The 19,766-nt window shown below is 41.1% G+C and overlaps 1 protein-coding gene across 9 annotated transcripts in view; it reads right to left on the reverse strand.

Moving 5' to 3' along the window:
* Positions 1–19,672, reverse strand: part of DROSHA (drosha ribonuclease III) — a 138,199-nt gene extending 118,527 nt beyond the window's left edge. For 3 of the 9 annotated variants that reach the window (XR_002522468.2, XM_009208203.3, XM_009208201.3), the window contains exons 1-7: positions 19,540–19,672; positions 18,364–18,490; positions 16,633–16,698; positions 13,351–14,184; positions 8,408–8,500; positions 2,697–2,807; positions 2,231–2,462 (exon numbers count right to left, since the gene is read on the reverse strand). Coding sequence is in view for 8 of the 9 variants with exons in the window: in XM_009208203.3 (XP_009206467.1) it covers positions 2,231–2,462; positions 2,697–2,807; positions 8,408–8,500; positions 13,351–14,184; positions 16,633–16,652 (1,290 nt within the window). In the remaining variant the exon portion in view is untranslated. Of the gene's footprint in view, positions 1–2,230; positions 2,463–2,696; positions 2,808–8,407; positions 8,501–13,350; positions 14,185–16,632; positions 16,699–18,363; positions 18,582–19,539 lie in introns of all 9 variants that reach the window. The other 6 variants (XM_009208207.3, XM_009208205.3, XM_009208202.4 and 3 more) reach the window with 5 other exon arrangements.
* Between the last annotated feature and the right edge of the window lie 94 nt (positions 19,673–19,766).

Genomic DNA, 19,766 nt, shown 5'->3' on the forward strand with positions numbered 1-19,766 from the left:
CTGGACTTCTGGCCTCCCGAGCTGTGAGAGGACAAATGTGTGTGGTTTCAAGCCATGCTGTTTGTGGAACTCTGTCATGGCAGTAAGGAAAAACAAATCCCTGGGGTAGGCATGTCACATGGCTCTGGTAAAGGGATGGAAGGGGAGTCAAGGGATGAAAGGAGAGCTTGGGCAAGACACTGGAAGAATGCTCATCCAACATGCCCTCTGCATCCTGCATGTGGGGACACAGGTGTATAAGGACCTGAGGCCTGCTGGTCCTGCATCATCCTGCAACTGTGGAAGATGCTCAGGAAGACAGCAGGGCCTGCCATCACTAAGCCACTCAGTGAACACCAGGCATGGCCTCCCTCCAGGTACCTTATCATGAGAAGAACAAACCCAGCTTGTTTAAGTCCCACTTAGTCAGGTGTTATTACTCCCAGCAGCATTTCTAACTGACAGAAAGACCCTCTTGCCAGGGGTATTTTCAGGGTTAACTAAGACAACATGAGAAGCATGGACTAACGTTCTGGCACCGTGAAAGCGCACAGTATGTGAGCTTTCCCTTCCCTATACCACATCAACTATGACTTAAAAGCCTGCTCTAATTTGTCAAATAAAATATCACACCACTATGAGAGACTTCTCAAATCCTTTGTTTCCAAAAACACAGAAATCTCAAGTTCCCCACAGATCGAGTCCAAACAGAAGCTATTTTCGGCCGGGCGCGGTGGCTCAAGCCTGTAATCCCAGCACTTTGGGAGGCCGAGACGGGCGGATCACGAGGTCAGGAGATCGAGACCATCCTGGCTAACATGGTGAAACCCCGTCTCTACTAAAAATACAAAAAACTAGCCGGGCGAGGTGGCGGGCGCCTGTAGTCCCAGCTACTCCGGAGGCTGAGCCAGGAGAATGGCGTAAACCCGGGAGGTGGAGCTTGCAGTGAGCTGAGATCGGGCCACTGCACTCCAGCCCGGGCTACAGAGCAAGACTCCGTCTCAAAAAAAAAAAAAAAAAAAAGCTATTTTCACAAAATTCCAAACAAAACCCTCTCTTATCTCTTACCTAATCCCATGCACTAAATCTAACATCTGCAACTTTTCATGCCCTAAATCTGTACATGAGTTCATTGATTAAATGAATGAGATGTCCACTCATGCCTACTCTGTGGCAAATATGCCTAACAGGATGGAGGCATAATGCCTAAGGGGAAGAGAGGAAGAGGGGAAGAGAGAGCAAAAAGGAGACAGGGACAGAAAATAAAATGGAGATGGAAGAAAGAAAAGAGAAGTGAGCATGTAGAGATAGTGGTGGAGTCTGCGATGGCAATGTACCACCACAGGCACCCCAGCCCTGGCAGCATATGCTCTAGGAGTCCTCCCTCCAGCCCATTAAGGGTGACAATGGCTCTCCCTTTCTGCAAAACTAGCTGATATGCATGGGCAACTTCCTAGGGTTGGTGCTCTTTTGGTCAAGGATACACTTCGAAGAGACAAACTCAAATTCTTCCTTATTTCTCATTTTGGAGGAAAAAAACACATACATATACACATACACACCACAAACTGCATAAACTAGTTACACATGAAACCTTATGAAACCACCAGTATCAAGACTACCAGTATCATTAAAAATGTAAAATAGGCTGGGCACAGTGACTCACACCTGTAATCCCAGCACTTTGGGAGGCCAAGGCCAGAGGATTGCTTGAGCTCAGGAGTTAGAGACCAGAGTGGGCAACAGTATGACCTCATCTCTACTAAAAAATAAATAAATAAATAAGCCAGTCACGGTGGCTCGTGTCCCAGTAGTTCTAGTTACTCAGAGGGCTGAAGTGGGAGAATCACTTGAGCCTGGAAGATCAAGGCTGCAGTGAACCACGATCGTGCCACTGCACTCCAGCCTGGGTGGCAGAGCGAGACTGTCTCAAATAAAAAAAAATTCATTGTAAAAAGATACTTTAATTAACCTACTGCACTCTTGGCCTTTCGCTTTTTAAAACAGCTTTTGTCTGTAATAGTGATTCTCAACTGGGGGTGATCTTTCCCCCCAAGGAACATTTAGCAATATTTGAAGACAACTGGGGAGGGGTACTACTGGCATCTAATAGGCAGAGCCCAGAGATGCTGCTAAACATCCTGCAATACATAGGGCAGTCCCCACAATCAAGAATTATCCAGCCCCAAATGCCAATAGTGACAACACACAGAAACCCTGGTCTACAGCTTGTCTGCTACTTCGGACCTACCACCTGATCCATGGGGTCACTAGAGTAGTAGTTTTCTGAATGAGTGCATCGAATCCACACAGGCTTAAGAAGTTCTTCTTCCTCCTCCTCATTCTTGTCAGGCGTGGTCTCCTCAGGCTCTTTTTCCTTGATTGAGGTATAGTTCTTGTCTTTGCCAGAGCTCTGGTTGTCACTCCATCGGTCTTTTTCTTCCTCCCAACGAGCTCTCTTCTTCTCCCTACTTGGGGAGCGACTTCAAAAGAGGGCAAAGGAGATTAATTATTAAAAATACTCTGCCATTATAAAAACTATTCTATTTCACCTACTTGGTGCATTTTTCGCCTAAAATACGAATACCATGCCAAATCACCATGTGTACTTTTGTTAAACCAGTGATTCCCAAATACCAGTCTGGTGGCATCAGAATCACCTGAAGTTTACTTGTTTAAAAATACAAATTCCCAGGCCCCACCCCAGATCTACTTACTGATTCACAATCTCCAGGGGTGGGGCCCAAGAATCTGTATTTTTAATAATCTCCCCAGGTAATTCTGGTGTGCATCCAGCAGGTTCAGGAACAACCGATAAACCATAACTCCTAAAAGAAAAACATATTTGCGAAATGTTTGGAAATGTCCACGTATGGACAATTTCAGAAATGAGAATACCAGTTTTGAATCCTCCACATCTGTCTTTGCCAGGAAAAAAAGACTTTAAAATTTCACAAAACAGGGTCTCAATATGGCCATAAATTTAGCCTGAGGACTATAATTATAATCCAAGAATGAACCAGTTATGTCATCCCTAACTATGTCTCTGGAACCCCAGTGTTGGGCATTACTACTTGGCGAACCAACACTTTGCCTAATTTTGGTCCTCACAAATATTAATATTAACTCAGTCAATAAAGAAGGATGAAAAAACAACTCCATCTCCTTGACTTCCTGGGGCTTGAAATCTGCAAAGACCCATCCGATAGATGTACTTGGAGGGAAAAACCTATAGGATCAGCTGGGCATGGTGGCTCACGTCTGTAATCCCAGCACTTTGGAAGGCCGAGGCGGGAGGATCACTTAAGCCCAGGGGTTCCAGACCAGCCTGGGTAACATGGTGAAATCCTGTCTCTACAAGAAATACAAAAATTAGCCAGGCATGTTGGTGCACACCTGTAGTCCCAGCTACTCAGGAGGCTGAGGTGGGAGGATCACATGAGCCTGAAAGGCTGAGGCTGTAGTGAGATATGATCGTACCACGCACTCCAGCCTGGGCAACAGAGCAAAACCCTATCTCAAAACAACAATGATAACAACAAAACCTATAGGGTGGATTTTAATTTAAGCCCAAGAAATTTAGGTAGAACACAGAGACCTTGAGAATCCAGCTAAGTAGAAAAACTGCTTTGTAAGCCCAGCTGGTAGCCTTCACAGCTCCACTAACAAAGTTACTACTGTCCATGAAAGTTTACATCCAGATCAAAGTAACAAGTATTCTCATTAACTCTACCACTAACTTGTAATTTTATAACAGGCAAAGTCTGTATGTATATATGTGTGTGTAGGTATGTATACTTGGGGAGGATTAGAAAGAGTATATATATTATTTATACAACTTCTAAACATTACAATATGCATCATTAGTTTTGTTACCAGAAAAATTACTGTCAATGTACATTCACTGTAGAAAAAAATAAAGCACAAACATAAACAAAAATAAAACAAAAACCACACATAACACCACTCAGAGGTAATCACTATATTTCACAAATGTTTTAATGTTATAGCCTGACCTTCTCATTCAGTAGTAAATCAGGAACAGCTATTTCAATAATTCTATATTTGGAGCATTTTTAATAGGTGTATTATTATTCTAAGTATATACCATAATTTAACAAATTTAATAATAGTCATTTAGGTTAACATTTACTTTTCTTCCACCATAAACAATGCTATCATGAACACATTTGTGTTCTTTGCACACTTGTCAGATTCTTTCCCAGATGTATACTTTTTAAGGCTTCTCTCTAGTTTGGTAGTACTTGTTTAGACTACCATCAAAACCACATAAGAGTTCCCATTTCCACACATCCCGTCACCACGGTTATTTTTCATCTTTGCCATTCTGATGAAAAAGTATTTTCATATAATTTAATTTGAAATATTTTATCAATACTGAAATGAATACATTTCATGCTTACTTCTTTTGTGAACATTCTGGTCATAGGCTATGCAAATATTTTTAAAATTATGATTAGAGTCTTTCTTTGTTGAAACAGTTTTCATTAAGATATCTGTCCTCCCTCTGTCATATGCATTGTAACTGTTTCCAGTTTCTTGCTTTGAAATCTGTTTGTTTGTTTGTTTGTGGCTACATACAACTTTTATAAAGTTAAATCTAGAGATCTTTTTATGCTCCCTGCCTTAGTATGCTTGGAAGTCATTTCCTATCCCAAGGTTAAAAAAAGATTTTATATTTTCATCAGTTACTTTTAATACAATTTTTAAATTCTCTCTCTCCAAGGTGTAAGGCAGAAATCTAATCTCAATTTTTCCTCCAAATGGCTCACCAACTGCCAATTTCTCCTCTGATTTGAAAAAAAAAATATTCTTTATCACATGTAACTTTATATATTATTTATTAGGTGTAATATATATTCTTGAATGTTGCTCTACAGTTGTTTCATTGATCTATTTAACCTGTATCAAACTTTTTCAATTATTATATATTTCCAGAACATTTAATACTTCCAGAGTAAGTATCCTTGCATTACTATTTATCTTCATTATCCTAACTTCTATCTCAAGGAAAAGTTAAAGAGTCATTACGAAGTTCTAAAGTCAGTATTCTGGGTCAGACATGGTGGCTCATGCCTGTAATCCCAGCACTTCGGGAGGCCGAGGTAGGAAGATCACTTGAGGCCAGTAGTTCAAGACCGACCTGGCCAACAAAGTGAGATCCCTATCTCTTTTTACATTTTTAAAACTACAAAAAAAAAAAAACACAGTACTTTAACTGAAGTTACAATAAAATTATAGATTACAGTCATGTGTCACTTAACAACAGAGATACATTCTAAGAAATGAGTCCTTAGGTGATTTCATCACTGTTCAAACATCACAGTGTGCCTACACAAACTTAGATGGTATAGCCTACTACATGCCTAGGACAGGTGGTATAGCCTGTTGCTACTAGGCTACAAACCTGTACAGCATGTGACTGTACTGAATACTGCAGGCAATTATGATACAATGGTAAGTATTTGTGTACCCAGACACATTTGAACATAGAAAAGGTCCAGTAAAAAAAATAAGGTATTATAATCTTTGGGACCAGTGTTGTATAGAGTCTGTCACTGACTGAAATGCCATGTGGTGCCTGATTATATTGTGAAGAAAACTGGTATTTTTACAACATGGTTATCCACTACAGGAACAGGACATACCTTCCTTTCACTACATCACCTTCTTTGTCATCAGCTACATTTTATTAGTTTTCTTCCCATTGGTCCTATGCATTATAAGATGCTTAATTAATTTATTAATAACTTTCCATAGTGAATTGTAAATTTAATTTTTCTTTGCATTACACTTTCTAACCAGGTAGTCCCTTTTATTAAAAAGGCTATTAAATACTGTCAGGTAATAATGGCAACTCTAGTGGCTCTTTTTTGTTTGTTTTGGTGCTTACTCTGAGGCTGGCACTCTGCTGAGCACTTTACTGACATTTCACATTTAATCCTGACAGCAACCCTAGGAGGCAGATATAAACACCCCCTACAAAGGAGGAAACAGCCTTGAAAATCAGTCACTTATCTAATATGATAAACCTAGGAAGTGGTAGTTAAATGCTAATATGGTTGATATAGACATTTCAGCATGTTCTGAAAAGAAATCCCACCAAATGTTTATTATTATTGCCAAGAAACACAGGCAAAAGACATCCTCACCCATCCTTTTAAGCAGGCGTTGTGAATGATGTAATGAATGGTCAGGGTCATCTGTTGTAAACATCACTTAATATTTCTTTTTAACACTTTGAGAAGGGCATTTCAACACAGAACAAAAGATCTTTTTTAGGTAAGTGTCTCAGGCACTCCAAAATTCAAAATCCAAACTCCCAACGTTTCTTCTTGCCACTATGCTATAGGGCAAACTGGTAACTTTTCCCCTTCATAGTTTTCCATCTCTCATTTTTATTTTCTACTGCATTAGTCAGAACTCATAGAATTCAAGTCTACCTTCTCTGTAAGCTACCAACCATTAGAGAAGAAACCATTAAACCGAGGCTATTTCCAGCACTTATACCTTAAAAATCACCCACCTCAAATAGGTCCTCAATGATGTCCACTGACACAATACCCTCACTTTTCTCCTATCTCCTCTCCTTCTCCTCCTCCTCAGGCCCTCTTTTCATGCTTCCTAATTAATCCCATCTAATCCATGGCATTTCATCCTTCCTAATTAATCTCATCTAATCCACAGCAATATGTAAGTGTCCTATCAAACGCACTTACAGCACTTAACTTTCCTTTTCCTATTAAGTGGGGGCCTTTGTTAATGACTCTATCACCCATACCAGTACAATACCCGGGACACACAAACACACCATGTTTTTAATTAGCATGTTGATTGTATCATAAGGATATTCAGTAACAATTATAAGCAATGGGGTCACCTTGCCTTTTTTCAAATTTGTATGGGAAAGGCCTGCAGGTTTCAACACCACATTTGACTCTCTGGGGTGGTATCCATCAGGTTCATCATGAGCTAGCGTTCTTCATCATGTTAAAGACGTCTGCTAATATTTCTAGTTTACTAGTTTTTACGCACAAATGGATGTTGGTTTTACTTTAAATATCTAAAAGGCAAGTACTGAGATAACCCTACAGATCTTGACACAAAGAATACAGATTTTCTAATATTAACTTTTCTATCCATGCAGTCTTGGAATAAACTCTATCAGTTATTTTAACAAACTACTGAAAACATTTGCTAATATCCTAATTAGTGATTTTATATCCATATTTGTAAGAGAGATTGCTGTGTCATTTTTGTGCCATTTTTTTCCCTTGGTTAGGTCTTGCCATCTGGTTTTTCCTGCTACCACAGAACGATCTGAGCTTTCCTTCCATCTTTTTTTAAGTGTTCAAGATCACTTTAAAACTTTTTTTAGAGGTGGTGCAAAGTAAGCTTTTTCCATTTTTTCCAGTTATTGACCTATTAAAGTTTTCTGCTTCTTACGTGAAATTATTTTTGTTTTCTTAGAAATCAACCCATCACATTCAAGTTAATTTTTATACTGTTTTAAATTTTTAAATTTCCTTTCATTCCTGTAATAATACACTTTCTCAAACCTAATATTATGTAGATTTTTCTTTTCTTGATTTCCCACTTTAAAAATTGTATTTGCATTTACTTACAATATAGTTATATCACTATAGTTCTGTTTTCATTTCATTAATTTATCTTTAAATACCTTTTTCTGCTTTTCTTAAGTTCCACCAATTTCTATAGCCAAGTGCTCAGATAATAATTACATATATAGTTACCACTTATTTGGCACTTACTTCAGGCCAGTTCTAAGTGTTTGACATGCATTATCTCAATGACCCCTTATCACTCAAGAAGGTACATATAATGGTCCTTATCTTACAAACAAAGAAACTGGTAACTGTGCCCAGTAATAAAGTTGGGAAAGCTAGTAACTGACCCCGAATCTGTCAGATTCTAGAGTGCTGTTATTCATTACCATTATATTAATGTAAGACCAAAAATTTTACTTTGGGATATAGAATTGATTACACCCTTTAAGTTGTGGGTGATAGCAATCTCAATGTCATTTTCTAATGAAAATATGACTGCAGTTTTGCTCTTTTTTTCTGAAACATGTAAATTTAAGAGCATAATTATAAATTTCCAAGGTTTTCTAAAATTATTAATGTATAGTTTTATAGCACTGTGGTCAGAAAAAGTGGTCTGTATAATTTCTAATTTTTGGAAATGTATCAAGATTTTCCCTGGGCATAATCAATGCATCTTGAAAGTAAAGTTTTTTAAATTAAAGGCTGTTTAGCTTTTCGCAGGTCACCTTGGACAGACTCTGAGGCCATTATGAAGACTTGGCTGCTGCTCTGTACAAGCACAAAATTTGAATTCAAGGAGATAATCCTACGACTTCTTTCAGTGTCAACTCCTTGCTTACCTTCCAGATCTCTTATACTCTTTTTTGTAGGACCTTTCCAGAGATGGTGATCTTCGGTTGTCTCGATGCCTGTGTCTCTCCCGTTCTCGCTCTCTTAAAGGAATTAATACACAGAGCTGTTTTCAACAGAAAGACTCAAAAACACCATCTCTTTTCACTGAATTCATCTTCTAGATAAATGGACCACATCTATGAATTTTTCAGGCACTATTCACTAGGGGACATTTTTATGCCTTCTTAATTTATTAGAGGATAAAGGAGCTTTTCACTTTACAGAAGTTAACTAACTTGGACAATTTTTGCAGTTTTCTTTAAAGAAAGCAGTCATACGTGATGCTATGCAATAATGGGAATCTTATCCTAATCTTCCCTTAAGACCTTGCAATCAGTCAATCCTTGGTTATTTAACCTAGAGGGAAAACTCTAAAGAACTCCACATCCTATTGATTTCTAGAAAATGCTCTATCTCACCCATCAAATAAATATAAATTATAAAGCTTTTATAGTGAAAATTAGGACAAGATTCTATAATGAAAGAGTTCTTAATGCTTATGGCTTATATGCTTGAGTTGTAGTTCCAGCTATCACTAACCTGCCATGAGGCCATGACTAAGTCACTTGAATGCTATTTTTCATCTGGAAAAAAACTAAATGGAGATTTTGGGCTTACTTAATGTAAAAAAAATAGATGAGGAATTTTTAAAACCTTCCAATGTAAAACTGGGGTTTAATAATATTAATAGCTTTTGAGCCTATTTAACAATGAGGATCTAGAAGAGAAATCTGAACTCCCGTGTGACTGAATCAGAACTACAAGTCTAAAGGAAGTAACCTTCCAATCTTAAAATAGGAAAAATAAAATGCTAGATTAACCTGAGTCCAGAAAGAAGACCATAAAAATGTTTGAACTCAAAAATATTCCCCAACCTATCGCCAAACAGAAATGTCGATACATTGAAAATAGAACTTACAAAACTGACAGAGATCAGTGAGTGCTTAAGTATTAAAATAGAAATTGTTTTCCACTTAAAGATTCCCCTGTTCTAAAGGAAGACTCCTTTGAATAATGTTTCTGATATATACACAATCCTCAGATATACACCAGCTGACCCAAATAAAGCAGTCAGAGATTCGGATTCTACATTCTTCATCTCATACATTTCTAAAATCACAGTTTACATTTGGGCAGTAAATTTTAGTTATTGTATAGAAATTAGTGAACCACGCCACATGTCAAAGATATATGTAATTTGTAATGACATGGCTGTTGAAAAGAATAATTGCCTACATTTCTAAATAAAAATTCTAATTAGAGAATATTTCTAATTTTTGTTTTTTAACATATAGCCAATAGAATTTTGCATTTAAGAATAACACTTCTAATGATGATTAGTACCTCTGAGTGGGTAGGACCTGAAAAGACCAATTTGGATATAAATAACATTAGTAACACTATTAAGACAAATTCATTTAAAGCAAGGAAAGCTATGTTTGTGTTACTTTTCCCAAGATGCTTCCTCGTTTGCAAACATTAAGATATTCCTTAGGTACATTAGGCTAGTTCTCCAATAGCTACACATTTACCGTTCCAAGGACAGCGGTGAGAATTCCTGCGTGGTAGTGCTCCCCAGCTAGTTGAAGCCCAGGGCACACTTCCTTACCACTCTGCTCAACAGTGTACTTGGTGCACTACATTTGCCTGTAGCGATTTCTTTCCTTATCCCCTGGAGTAACTTTCATTTTTCATGACAACAAATATATATACCCACTTCTTCACAGACCTTTTCTAAACACAGTCCACCCTAAGACAATCTTGCAATTATTATTCAACCACATTTTGGAGGCAGAGAAAAATAGGGAAGACAGAATTTGTAAAAGGATAGATTCACTTACCCCAAGAAGCAGGGGAGGAGCAGCCAGAGAACAGACTATAGAATTTGCATAAACTTAACACAGTCCAAATTTATGAAGATTCCGTTTTCCCAATATACTTCTAGAAGGTATATTAGGACTTCATGTGCTCCATGTTTGTTTCACAAAAGCATGTCATATAAGACAAATGGCTGATATTCCACCTAATTAATATCCCAAAGGGAGCCAATTCTAATGTAGCTATGCCACTAGGCAGCTCCAAAACAAATTCCCCAAGCACATTATAAAACAACTCGAATATAAATAAAGACCATTTTAGAAAGATATAGATCCTCATAGTAAAGGAGTGTGGTTTAGAATAAATCAGGTTAGAAGTAATTCTTACGACACTTGATTTTACTGAGATCCTCAATTCACAGGACATTCGAGTTTCTTCAAACAAAAACATAACTCAAAGTTGAAGACTTGATGGAAAAATTTAGGATTTACAGCAGAGCCCTGACAACTCCTCTAATTACAGCATCTCAAAACGGAAGGGGAAATAAAACACTATCTAGAATGCTTGCTGCAAAATGTTTCCCCAGAAACGAAATTATTAACAATTACTTTGGAGTCTGAAGAGAACTATTTACAAACTATTTACCTATTACTCTTTCCAGTTTACGTTTGCACTACAAAACTATCATAAAAATGATAGTAACATTAACTGTCACATGCCAGCCAGGAGTGGTGGCTCACGACTATAATCCCAGCACTTTAGGAGGCCAAGGCAGGCGGATCACTTGAGGTCAGATGAGACCAGCCTGACCAACATGGTGAAACCCCGCCTCTACTAAAAATACAAAAATTAGCCGGGCATGGTGGCAGTGCCTATAATCCCAGCTACTCGGGAGGCTGAGGCAGGAGAATCGCTTGAACCTGGGAGGCAGAGGTTGCAGTGAGCTGAGATCGCGCCATCGCACTCCAGCCTGGGGGACGAGAGCAAGACTTTGTCTCCAAAAAAAAAAAAAAAACTATCACATGCCTATGACTCTGCCAACTCTGTGATGTATTCTGTACATCACAGAATATTGACCAGAAACAGTAGTTCATGCTGAAAAGATTTTTAAAGTCTACCAACTCTCACTCAGCTTTGGCCCACCAGAAATCAGTCATCCCTACAAGAAACACATTCCCTTCTACCTTCTACCAGGCCACCAGGGAGAGGCAACAAAGCATTTTCCTTCTGAACCTTCTAAGCACTAATCCCTCTCTTCAAGGCAGAGAATGACCACTATCATTTAATTGACTGGCAAAATGTTTAGTCAGAGCCAAATTGATAGAGCCATGAGAAAAGTGTGGAAACAGATGTGAATTGTTGCTCTTGTTTGGCAGAGCAACAAGAGCCAAGACCAGCTCTCTGCAAACCCATAGTGAAGTCACTTGGTCTGGGGAGCTCAAACACTTTCAGCACAAAAGTTCCACAAGACAATGAAAGTAAGTACACTACTGGGGAAAGAAAGAGAAGCACCATTATTAGCTTGACAATAGAAGACCTCAAATCTTCATCAACGTAAGAGTTCACCAAGGCATAAATAAACATTAGCACAATTGATATGTGTCTTTTATTTTTCCATATAAACCAATGGTTCTTAGGCTTTTGGGGTAACAGACTCACACCCTCCTCTTTAAGAATCTGATGTAAGCTTCCTTATAGAAAAACACACACACACAAAAGTTGCATATAACTTCAGAGTATTTCTGTAAGCCCAGCTAGAATCCCAGTTTTAGAAATGCCTCCTTGAAACCTTATTTCTCTCATATTTATACATATTTGGTCTTTTGAAAAAAGAAATGTAATATAGAATAAAACAGTATTTTTTAACTACAACTTTCTTCAGTAAGAATCCATTTCAATGCAACAAAATCAGATTAAAAGCAATTTTGGGCCAGGTATGGTGGCTCACATCTATAATCCCAACACTTTAGGAGGCCGAGGTGAGTCGATCACTTGAGTTCAGGAGCTCAAGACCAGCCTGGCCAACATGGTAAAACCCTGTCTCTGCTAAAAATACAAAAATTAGGCCAGGCACGGTGGCTCACACCTGTAATCCCAGCACTTTGGGAGGCTGAGGGGGGCTGATCACCTGAGATAAGGAGTTCGAGACCAGCCTGGCCAACATGGCAAAACCCCGTCTCTACTAAAAATACAAAAATTAGCTGGGCGTGGTGGTGCACACCTGTAATCCCAGCTACTCAGGAGGCTGAGGCAGGAGAATCACCTGAACCCAGAGGCAGAGGTTGCAGTGAGCGGAGATCGCGCCACTGCACTCTAGCCTAGGTGACAGAGCGAGACTCCGTCTCAAAAAAAAAAAAAAAAAAAATTAGCGGGGTGTGGTCGTGTGTACCTGTAATCCTATCTACTTGAGAGGCTGAGGTGAGAGAATCACTTGAACCAAGGAAACGGAGGTTGCAGTGAGCTGAGACTCGCCATTGTACTCCTGCCTGGACAACGTAGTGAGACTCCATCATAAAAAAAAGAAAGAAAAACACTAACTTTCATAATGTGTAAATAATTTTACTTCATTTTACAAAGAAACCAACCAAGAAGGCAACAATGTACAATAAATTTCCATTTATCCTAAAAATCAGAAAGTCCTGCCTGTTACCTAATTTGATTCTTTATTAACATGCAAATCGCCAGTTCCAAAAACACTCAAATGCTATAACCTGATATGATGATCACACTGAACATAATTTAATCTATGCTAACACAGAAAATACAAGATCTTTCAACTCATGGGATCATCATTAAAATGCCAACTGTATTATGCAGAGTGAAAGTCTTATATTAACTGAAATGAATCTACACTGATATATTTGGAATGCTTTTTAAAAGCAATTTTTTCTGACATCAACTTATTTACTTGTCAGTTGTTTCTTCCTCTTGAAAACAGAGTCCAAAGTGTGCTTCCTTTCCTCATATAAATCAAAATGCACTACTGGACCCTTTCGGTTTGGTTGCCATAAATGGAGAATGACTGTGTCTGGGCCTCTGTAGTTCATTAAAGAACTACACACAAGTGGTTTACCTGCTCCGCTCGTAGCTGCGGTGGCGAGATGGTGTTCTCCCTCGGTCATAATCAATTCTGTACCGGCTGTCTTGTCTTCTCCTGTCGGGACTGCGGCCTCGCTCCCGCCGATCCAGGGACCGATGCCTCTCACCTCGCCCATGACTGTGATCTCGGTGCCTGTGATCATCATAGTGTTTCAGCCTTTCTGGGGACCTTCTCTCACTGGGAGCCTTTGGGAGTGGGTATGGAGGGAGATGTCTGAAATGAGGACTACTGCTGTTATTAGCACTGGGCAAGAAAGAACTAGGGTTGTTCTGGAAACTATTAAAACTGGGAGGTGGGAAGTTGTGGTGAGAATAGCCCGGAGGGTACTGATAATTAACCTGCTGCGGCATTACTGGAGGGGGCGGGGGATGAGGCATGGAGGGAGGGGGCATCATGAAGGGGAAAGTGCCTTGTCCAGGAGGTGCCCCAGGGACTGGGGGGTTATTAGGACAAGGCATTGGTGGTGGCATGGGAGGAAAACAAGGAGGAACTGGGAAGGGATGCCTCATCTGGTGGTTGGGGAAAGGAGGCCTGATTGGGCAGGGGGGAAGAGGGCCTTGTGCTGATGGAGGCATGGGTGGGGGGAAGGGTACAAAGTCTGGTCGTGGAGGGAGAAAATTAGGGGCTGGAGAGTTTGAGAAAGTGGTGGAAGGGACACTTGGAGGTTCATATTGATATTGCACAGGAGGCTGCTGAGGGTGAAGCAGTCTTAGATTTTGGGGCCTAAAGGATGGTGCTGAGGGTCTGGCTCCATGTCCTCCTCGTCCTCGGGGACACCCTCGTCCCGGGTGGAATGACATTCTGTGACTTCATGGCATAAAAGAAAAAGGGAAAAGTTTTTTTTAAAAAATAATCCTCACTATGTAAACAGGGTTTCACAAATGCCTGACCATCTTGATGAGCAACTCAAAGACCGCCTAGTCAAGCCACTGGAATATACCACCCATTTAACACTGAGTTCCTGCTAATATCTGAAACCCTCATGCTCAATAAACTCCTCTTCCCCTTTCTTGGCCACACAGCCCACTGCCATGTTTAGTCCCTGGACCGACCATTCCTTAAAGCTGCTCCATTTCCAAAATGACGAATTCAATATCCCATTGTTCACCATTCGCTATTATGCCTTTGCTCAAGTTCCCCTCTGATCTTGACCTCACAAGAACAAGGGGGCTTGCCTCCCCAGACCCCACTCCCACTTCCAAATGCATATTTGGGATTACCACCCTCCCTCTGCAATCCTCCACCTCTCCCTGCTACCAGACCCATTACATCAGCATTTGAAAGTGCTTGGGTCTATTCCAATATAAAGTACTTTCGTTGGCCTCCAGGTCTCCCTTGACTTTGCCCATTCTTTGCCCTTCCCTTCACAGTCAAATGACCTGAAAAAGTTGCTACAGACTGAATGTTTGTGTCCACCCCAAAATTAATGCTGATGAAACCCTAATGCTGATGTGATGCTATATGGAAGTGGCGACTCTGAGAGGTAATTATGATAGGATTAGTACCGTTATAAAGAGAGGAAGAAAAAAGAAGCCCCCGCCACCCACCCCTTGCCAGGTGAGACTACAACAAGAAGGCAGCTACCTACAAGGCAGGAGGGCATGCATCAGAAACCTGGCTGTGCTGGTACCCTGATCTCAGACTGCCAGCCTCCAGAACTGTGAGAAATAAATGTTTACAGTTTAAGTTACCCAGTCTGTAACATTTAGTCATGGCAGCCCAAGCTAAGACAAAACCGTATATACTTCCAACTCACTCCAATCCAACTTCAGCTTCTACCAGCACTCCAATAAGTGACATGATCAGTGTCCACCTTGTCTTGAAAACCAAAGGTCATTTTCAATTACCTTGCTTGATCTCTGTGCAGCAATCACCCCAGATACCTCCCTACTTGCCTCCCTAGCCCCCACCCCCATGGATGCGTTTCTTGGCTTCCTGACATGACGCCTTCACTGTGGCCTTCCTACTCCTCAGGCTGTTCCTCCTGGCAGTCTCCCATACCAGCTTCTTCTCTGCTAGCGGGACTTTAACCCTCTGGTATTCCTGGGGTCTAGCCCAGGCACTCTGCTCACTCTCTCTTCCAAAGTGATGCTACCCACCTGCACTGCTTCAATTAACACCAATCTGTCAGTAACTCCCAAGTTACACCTTTAGCCCACAACTCCTGAGTTCCAGACCCACCCTGCCAATTGCCAACCCCATCTCTCTCCTTGAGTGTCTCACTGACTCTGCAAATTCAACATACCATATGCTAAAAGGAATTAATGACCTTCCCCTCTAAGACAAACATTTGCTCTTTTCCTAGTATTTCCTATCTCAATAAATGACACCATTAATGGTCCTAAGACATATACCAGGGAATCATCTGACTTGTCCTCCCTCACCCCCCATCCTTAGCTAAAAATTTATTTTAAAATTGCTATCACTTATACGGCAACTATCCCTTCATAAAAAAATAAAGAAAAAAATCCTATTGTTTCTGCTTCATAAATATTTCCTGAATTCAACTACTTCACACCATCACCTCTTGCATGGCTATTACAATAATATCCTTGCTGGCCTTTCTATAACCACTGTCACTGACCCCAGGGCTTCGTTAGGTTCCTTGCTCTCACAATCCTCTGTGCTGCTTCTTGGCAGGTCCTACAATAATTACAATCCACCTACTAAGGACCTAATTCCACCTTCTTTTTTTTTTTTTTTTTTTTTGAGATGGAGTCTTGCTCTGTGGCCCAGACTAGAGTGCAGTGGCACGATCTCCGCTCATTGCAAGCTCCGCCCCCCAGGTTCATGCCATTCTCCTGCCTCAGCCTCCCAAGTAACTGGGACTACAGGCCCCCACCACGACGCCCAGCTAATTTTTTTGTATTTTTAGTAGAGACGGGATTTCACAGTGTTCGCCAGGATGGTCTCGATCTCCTAACCTCGCGATCCACCCACCTCGGCCTCCCAAAGTGCTGGGATTACAGGCGTGAGCCACCACGCCCGGCCCTAATTCCACCTTTAATGTCTGCCTGCACCTCGGAACTGCAAGCGCTATCAGGGTGGTGCTCTGGGATGTCTATTAACTGTTCTGGTCTGGCTTCCTAGCCCTGTGCATGGCCCTCTGTTGTATTGTGCCCACTGCTGAAAGAATGAGCACATCATCCCCTCTCCCCATGTATCTAAATCCTTTCCACCCTCCATAGCCCAGCACCAATGTCTGCTCCTCTCTCGGTTCTCCCAAACTACTGCCATTCCCATCACAGCACTCACCATGTGTTGCCCTGCATCATGACGCACCGCCTGGGTATGTCACATCTTCCACAGAGAATATAAGCTCTAAAAAACAGAAAGAATAAAACAGACATAAATATGTTTCCCAAACTTCCAATGCTACAAAATATTTCTGCAATTACCATAACACTGATTTTGCAGTTTCCAATACACTTAGCCTACTAACAAAATTCAAAGTATGTTGAACTGTATTAAAGTTTCCAGCTAAATTTTTAATGTCCTTAAATTTTAAAATGTCATTATTACCAGTTTTGCCAACTCAAAACTATCAGCAGCTAAAAAGACTTATATCATAGGCATAGATCATCTCTAATTTGTTAAAAGACTTGGGAAAAAAATCATTTCCCCTCTCCCCCTTCATACTCTCACTTCCTTCATGGTAAAAACATGTAGGCATAGGCCGGGCGCGGTGGCTCACGCCTGTAATCCCAGCACTTTGGGAGGCCAAGGCAGGCGGATCACAAGGGTAGGAGATCAAGACCATCCTGGCTAACACGGTGAAACCCTGTCTCTACTAAAAATACAAAAAATTAGCCAAGCGTGGTGGTGGGCACCTGTAGTCCCAGCTACTCGGGAGGCTAAGGCAGGAGAATGGCAAGAACCCGGGAGGCGGAGCTTCACACTCCAGCCTGGGTGACAGAGAGAGGCTCCGTTTAAAAAAAAAAAAAAAAAAAAAAATGTAGGCGTAGACCAAACACAAAAATCACAGTGCGACCAGCATTCAAATTCAAACATAACCATAATCTTGTTAACACAACAGTTATGATTCTTGATTTTCATTTTCAGTTCCTCCCACAGAAAAACACTGTAAACATGAATGATTTTCCAAATACTTGAACTTCAGCAAAACATTAAAAAAAAACTCACATAAATATTGAGTACAAAAAGCTTTAACATAGAAACATTTTCCTAAAGTCTTTCTAACTAAAAGTCTCACCAATAGAACTTAACTATGTAGACTTTCAAATGGCCAATGAAAATAATTTCAGATTATCTTAGCAATCAGTGTGCTTAATAAATAATAGGCACCAAATAATATCTTTTTTTTTTTTTTTTTAGAGACAGAGTCTCACTCTGTCCCTAGGCTGGAGTGCAGTGGTGCAATCATAGCTCACTGCTGTCTCATACTCCTGGGCTCAAGCAATCCTCCCATCTTAGCCTCCGAAACAGCTGGAACTACAGGCGTGAGTCACTGTGCCTGACTCCTGACTATTATTATCTAGTCCAGTACCCTCATGATAAACCTAGGGCCCACACAGGTGCTCCTGAGGCTACTTACCGCCAACAGAATCAAGTTGAAAGCCTGTGCTTGGCATTTAAGGCCCTACAGACTCTGCACCCAGGCTTGTTCTCCAGTACCTTCCCCACAAAGACCCTACTACCCCATGTTTTCCCAACGGATTACCATTCGAGTACAAAGAACCAGTTAGTTCTTTGCTCCCGTTCTACTTCTAAAATTTCTCACCCTAGGCAGAGGTTGCAGTGAGTTCAGATCGCACCCATTGCACTCTAGCCTGGGCAACAAGAGCGAAACTCCATCTCAAAAAAAAAAAAAAAAAAAAATCTCCCAACATATGAATCTGCCCAGTGATTTTTCTATCTATCTACCAATCTTAAATGCCACCTCCTCTATGAAGCCCTTCCTGATTCCCTTAGGTAATCCCATTCCGTCTAGACTTAGTCTATACTTAATTCTTCTACAGCACTTACCAGAGGCTGCCTCACATCACAGTGAAGTATGCACATGTCTAACTCCTCCACTAGATTATCAGCTCCTTGATGATATGGGTTGATTCACAGTCATTTCTGTATCCTTCACATCCCCAGGAAAAGGAACCTACACACAGTTGGTGGTCAATATATGTTTACTGTCTCACCAATAGTATATGTTTCCATGTTGCTACTGTACATTTCCCTTCCATGTATCTCTGCAACAGAAAGCAGACCTTTTCACTGATTCATGCAATATTTAATGAGCCATACATGGGAAGTACTATCCCTGGCCTTGTAGACTCAGAGATAAGTAAGACACACAGCCTGTAGGATTCAAGGAACTCAGAACCCACATACAAGTATTTTAAAATTACTTGCAAAATAATGCAATAAACACACAAAAAAGAGGTATGTTCAGGGCTTAAGGGAACACAAAGGTGTGTGCTGCACCTAGGGGTGGGAAAAGTCATTGTCATGAACACTCTTGCACAGTGTGAAACCGCCAGATCCTCATGGATGTTTCTGTAGTTAGAAAATCTAAAAATACTAATCATGAAATTGACCTATTGAAGGCATAGTCCGGCTATGTTGTGGATGCAGACTTTAATTCAAAAGTCAAGGAATTCACTGCAACTGGAAAAGTAACTCTTTTCTCCGTCTGTCTCTTCTCGGTTGCGGTTTGGAAGCAGAGACACTGAGGGAGCTGTCTTGAACAGTTAACACAGCCAGGAACGTCAGTGCATGTAAAAAGAATTGTAAAGTGTGACTACATTTTTACTGAGAACTCCCTCTTTCCCCAGGTGGATCTGCAGGGCAGTCACCTTCATCCTGATTCGTAACTGCATATTTACTGTTTGCATCTCCCGCCAGACGCTGCGCCCCACGAGGCAGGCGCTGAGCTCAGGATCTCGCTCCCCTCCGAGAGCCGGACGGCCCCAGGCCTGGACCATAGTGTGTGCTCCACAAATGAAGGAAAGGTCTCCTTTTTCACTTCCACCTACTTGCGGGATCCAGGCCTAGGGTCGCTGTTTTGCCCTTAAGCTGCAGATCTGAAGTAGGGCTTCCCGACCCCAATTCCCGGACGCCTTTCACCCCAGCCCCGGAGACTCCAGCCCCATTTAAATCCTGACACTCGGAAACTCTCTTTGAACACTTGCAAGGTCCCCTTTTTACCTATAAAAGGCTCTCGGGCCACGAGGTCGCCGTCAGAGAAAAGCCAGGCTACTACTCCAGGCACCAAGACAGTGGCGCCGCCCGCGCCTCCGGAACAGGAAACCGAGGGAATTAAAAAGCAAACCTGAGACAGCTGGGCCAAGGGAGGGAAAACGCTTCAGCCCACCACAGGGCCTTGTACGCGGTGATTGGCGCGTCAATGAAAGCGATGGACGTCTAGACCAATC

Source organism: Papio anubis, chromosome 5, assembly GCF_008728515.1.
Source record: "Papio anubis isolate 15944 chromosome 5, Panubis1.0, whole genome shotgun sequence".
Classification (NCBI taxonomy): Eukaryota; Metazoa; Chordata; class Mammalia; order Primates; family Cercopithecidae; genus Papio; species Papio anubis.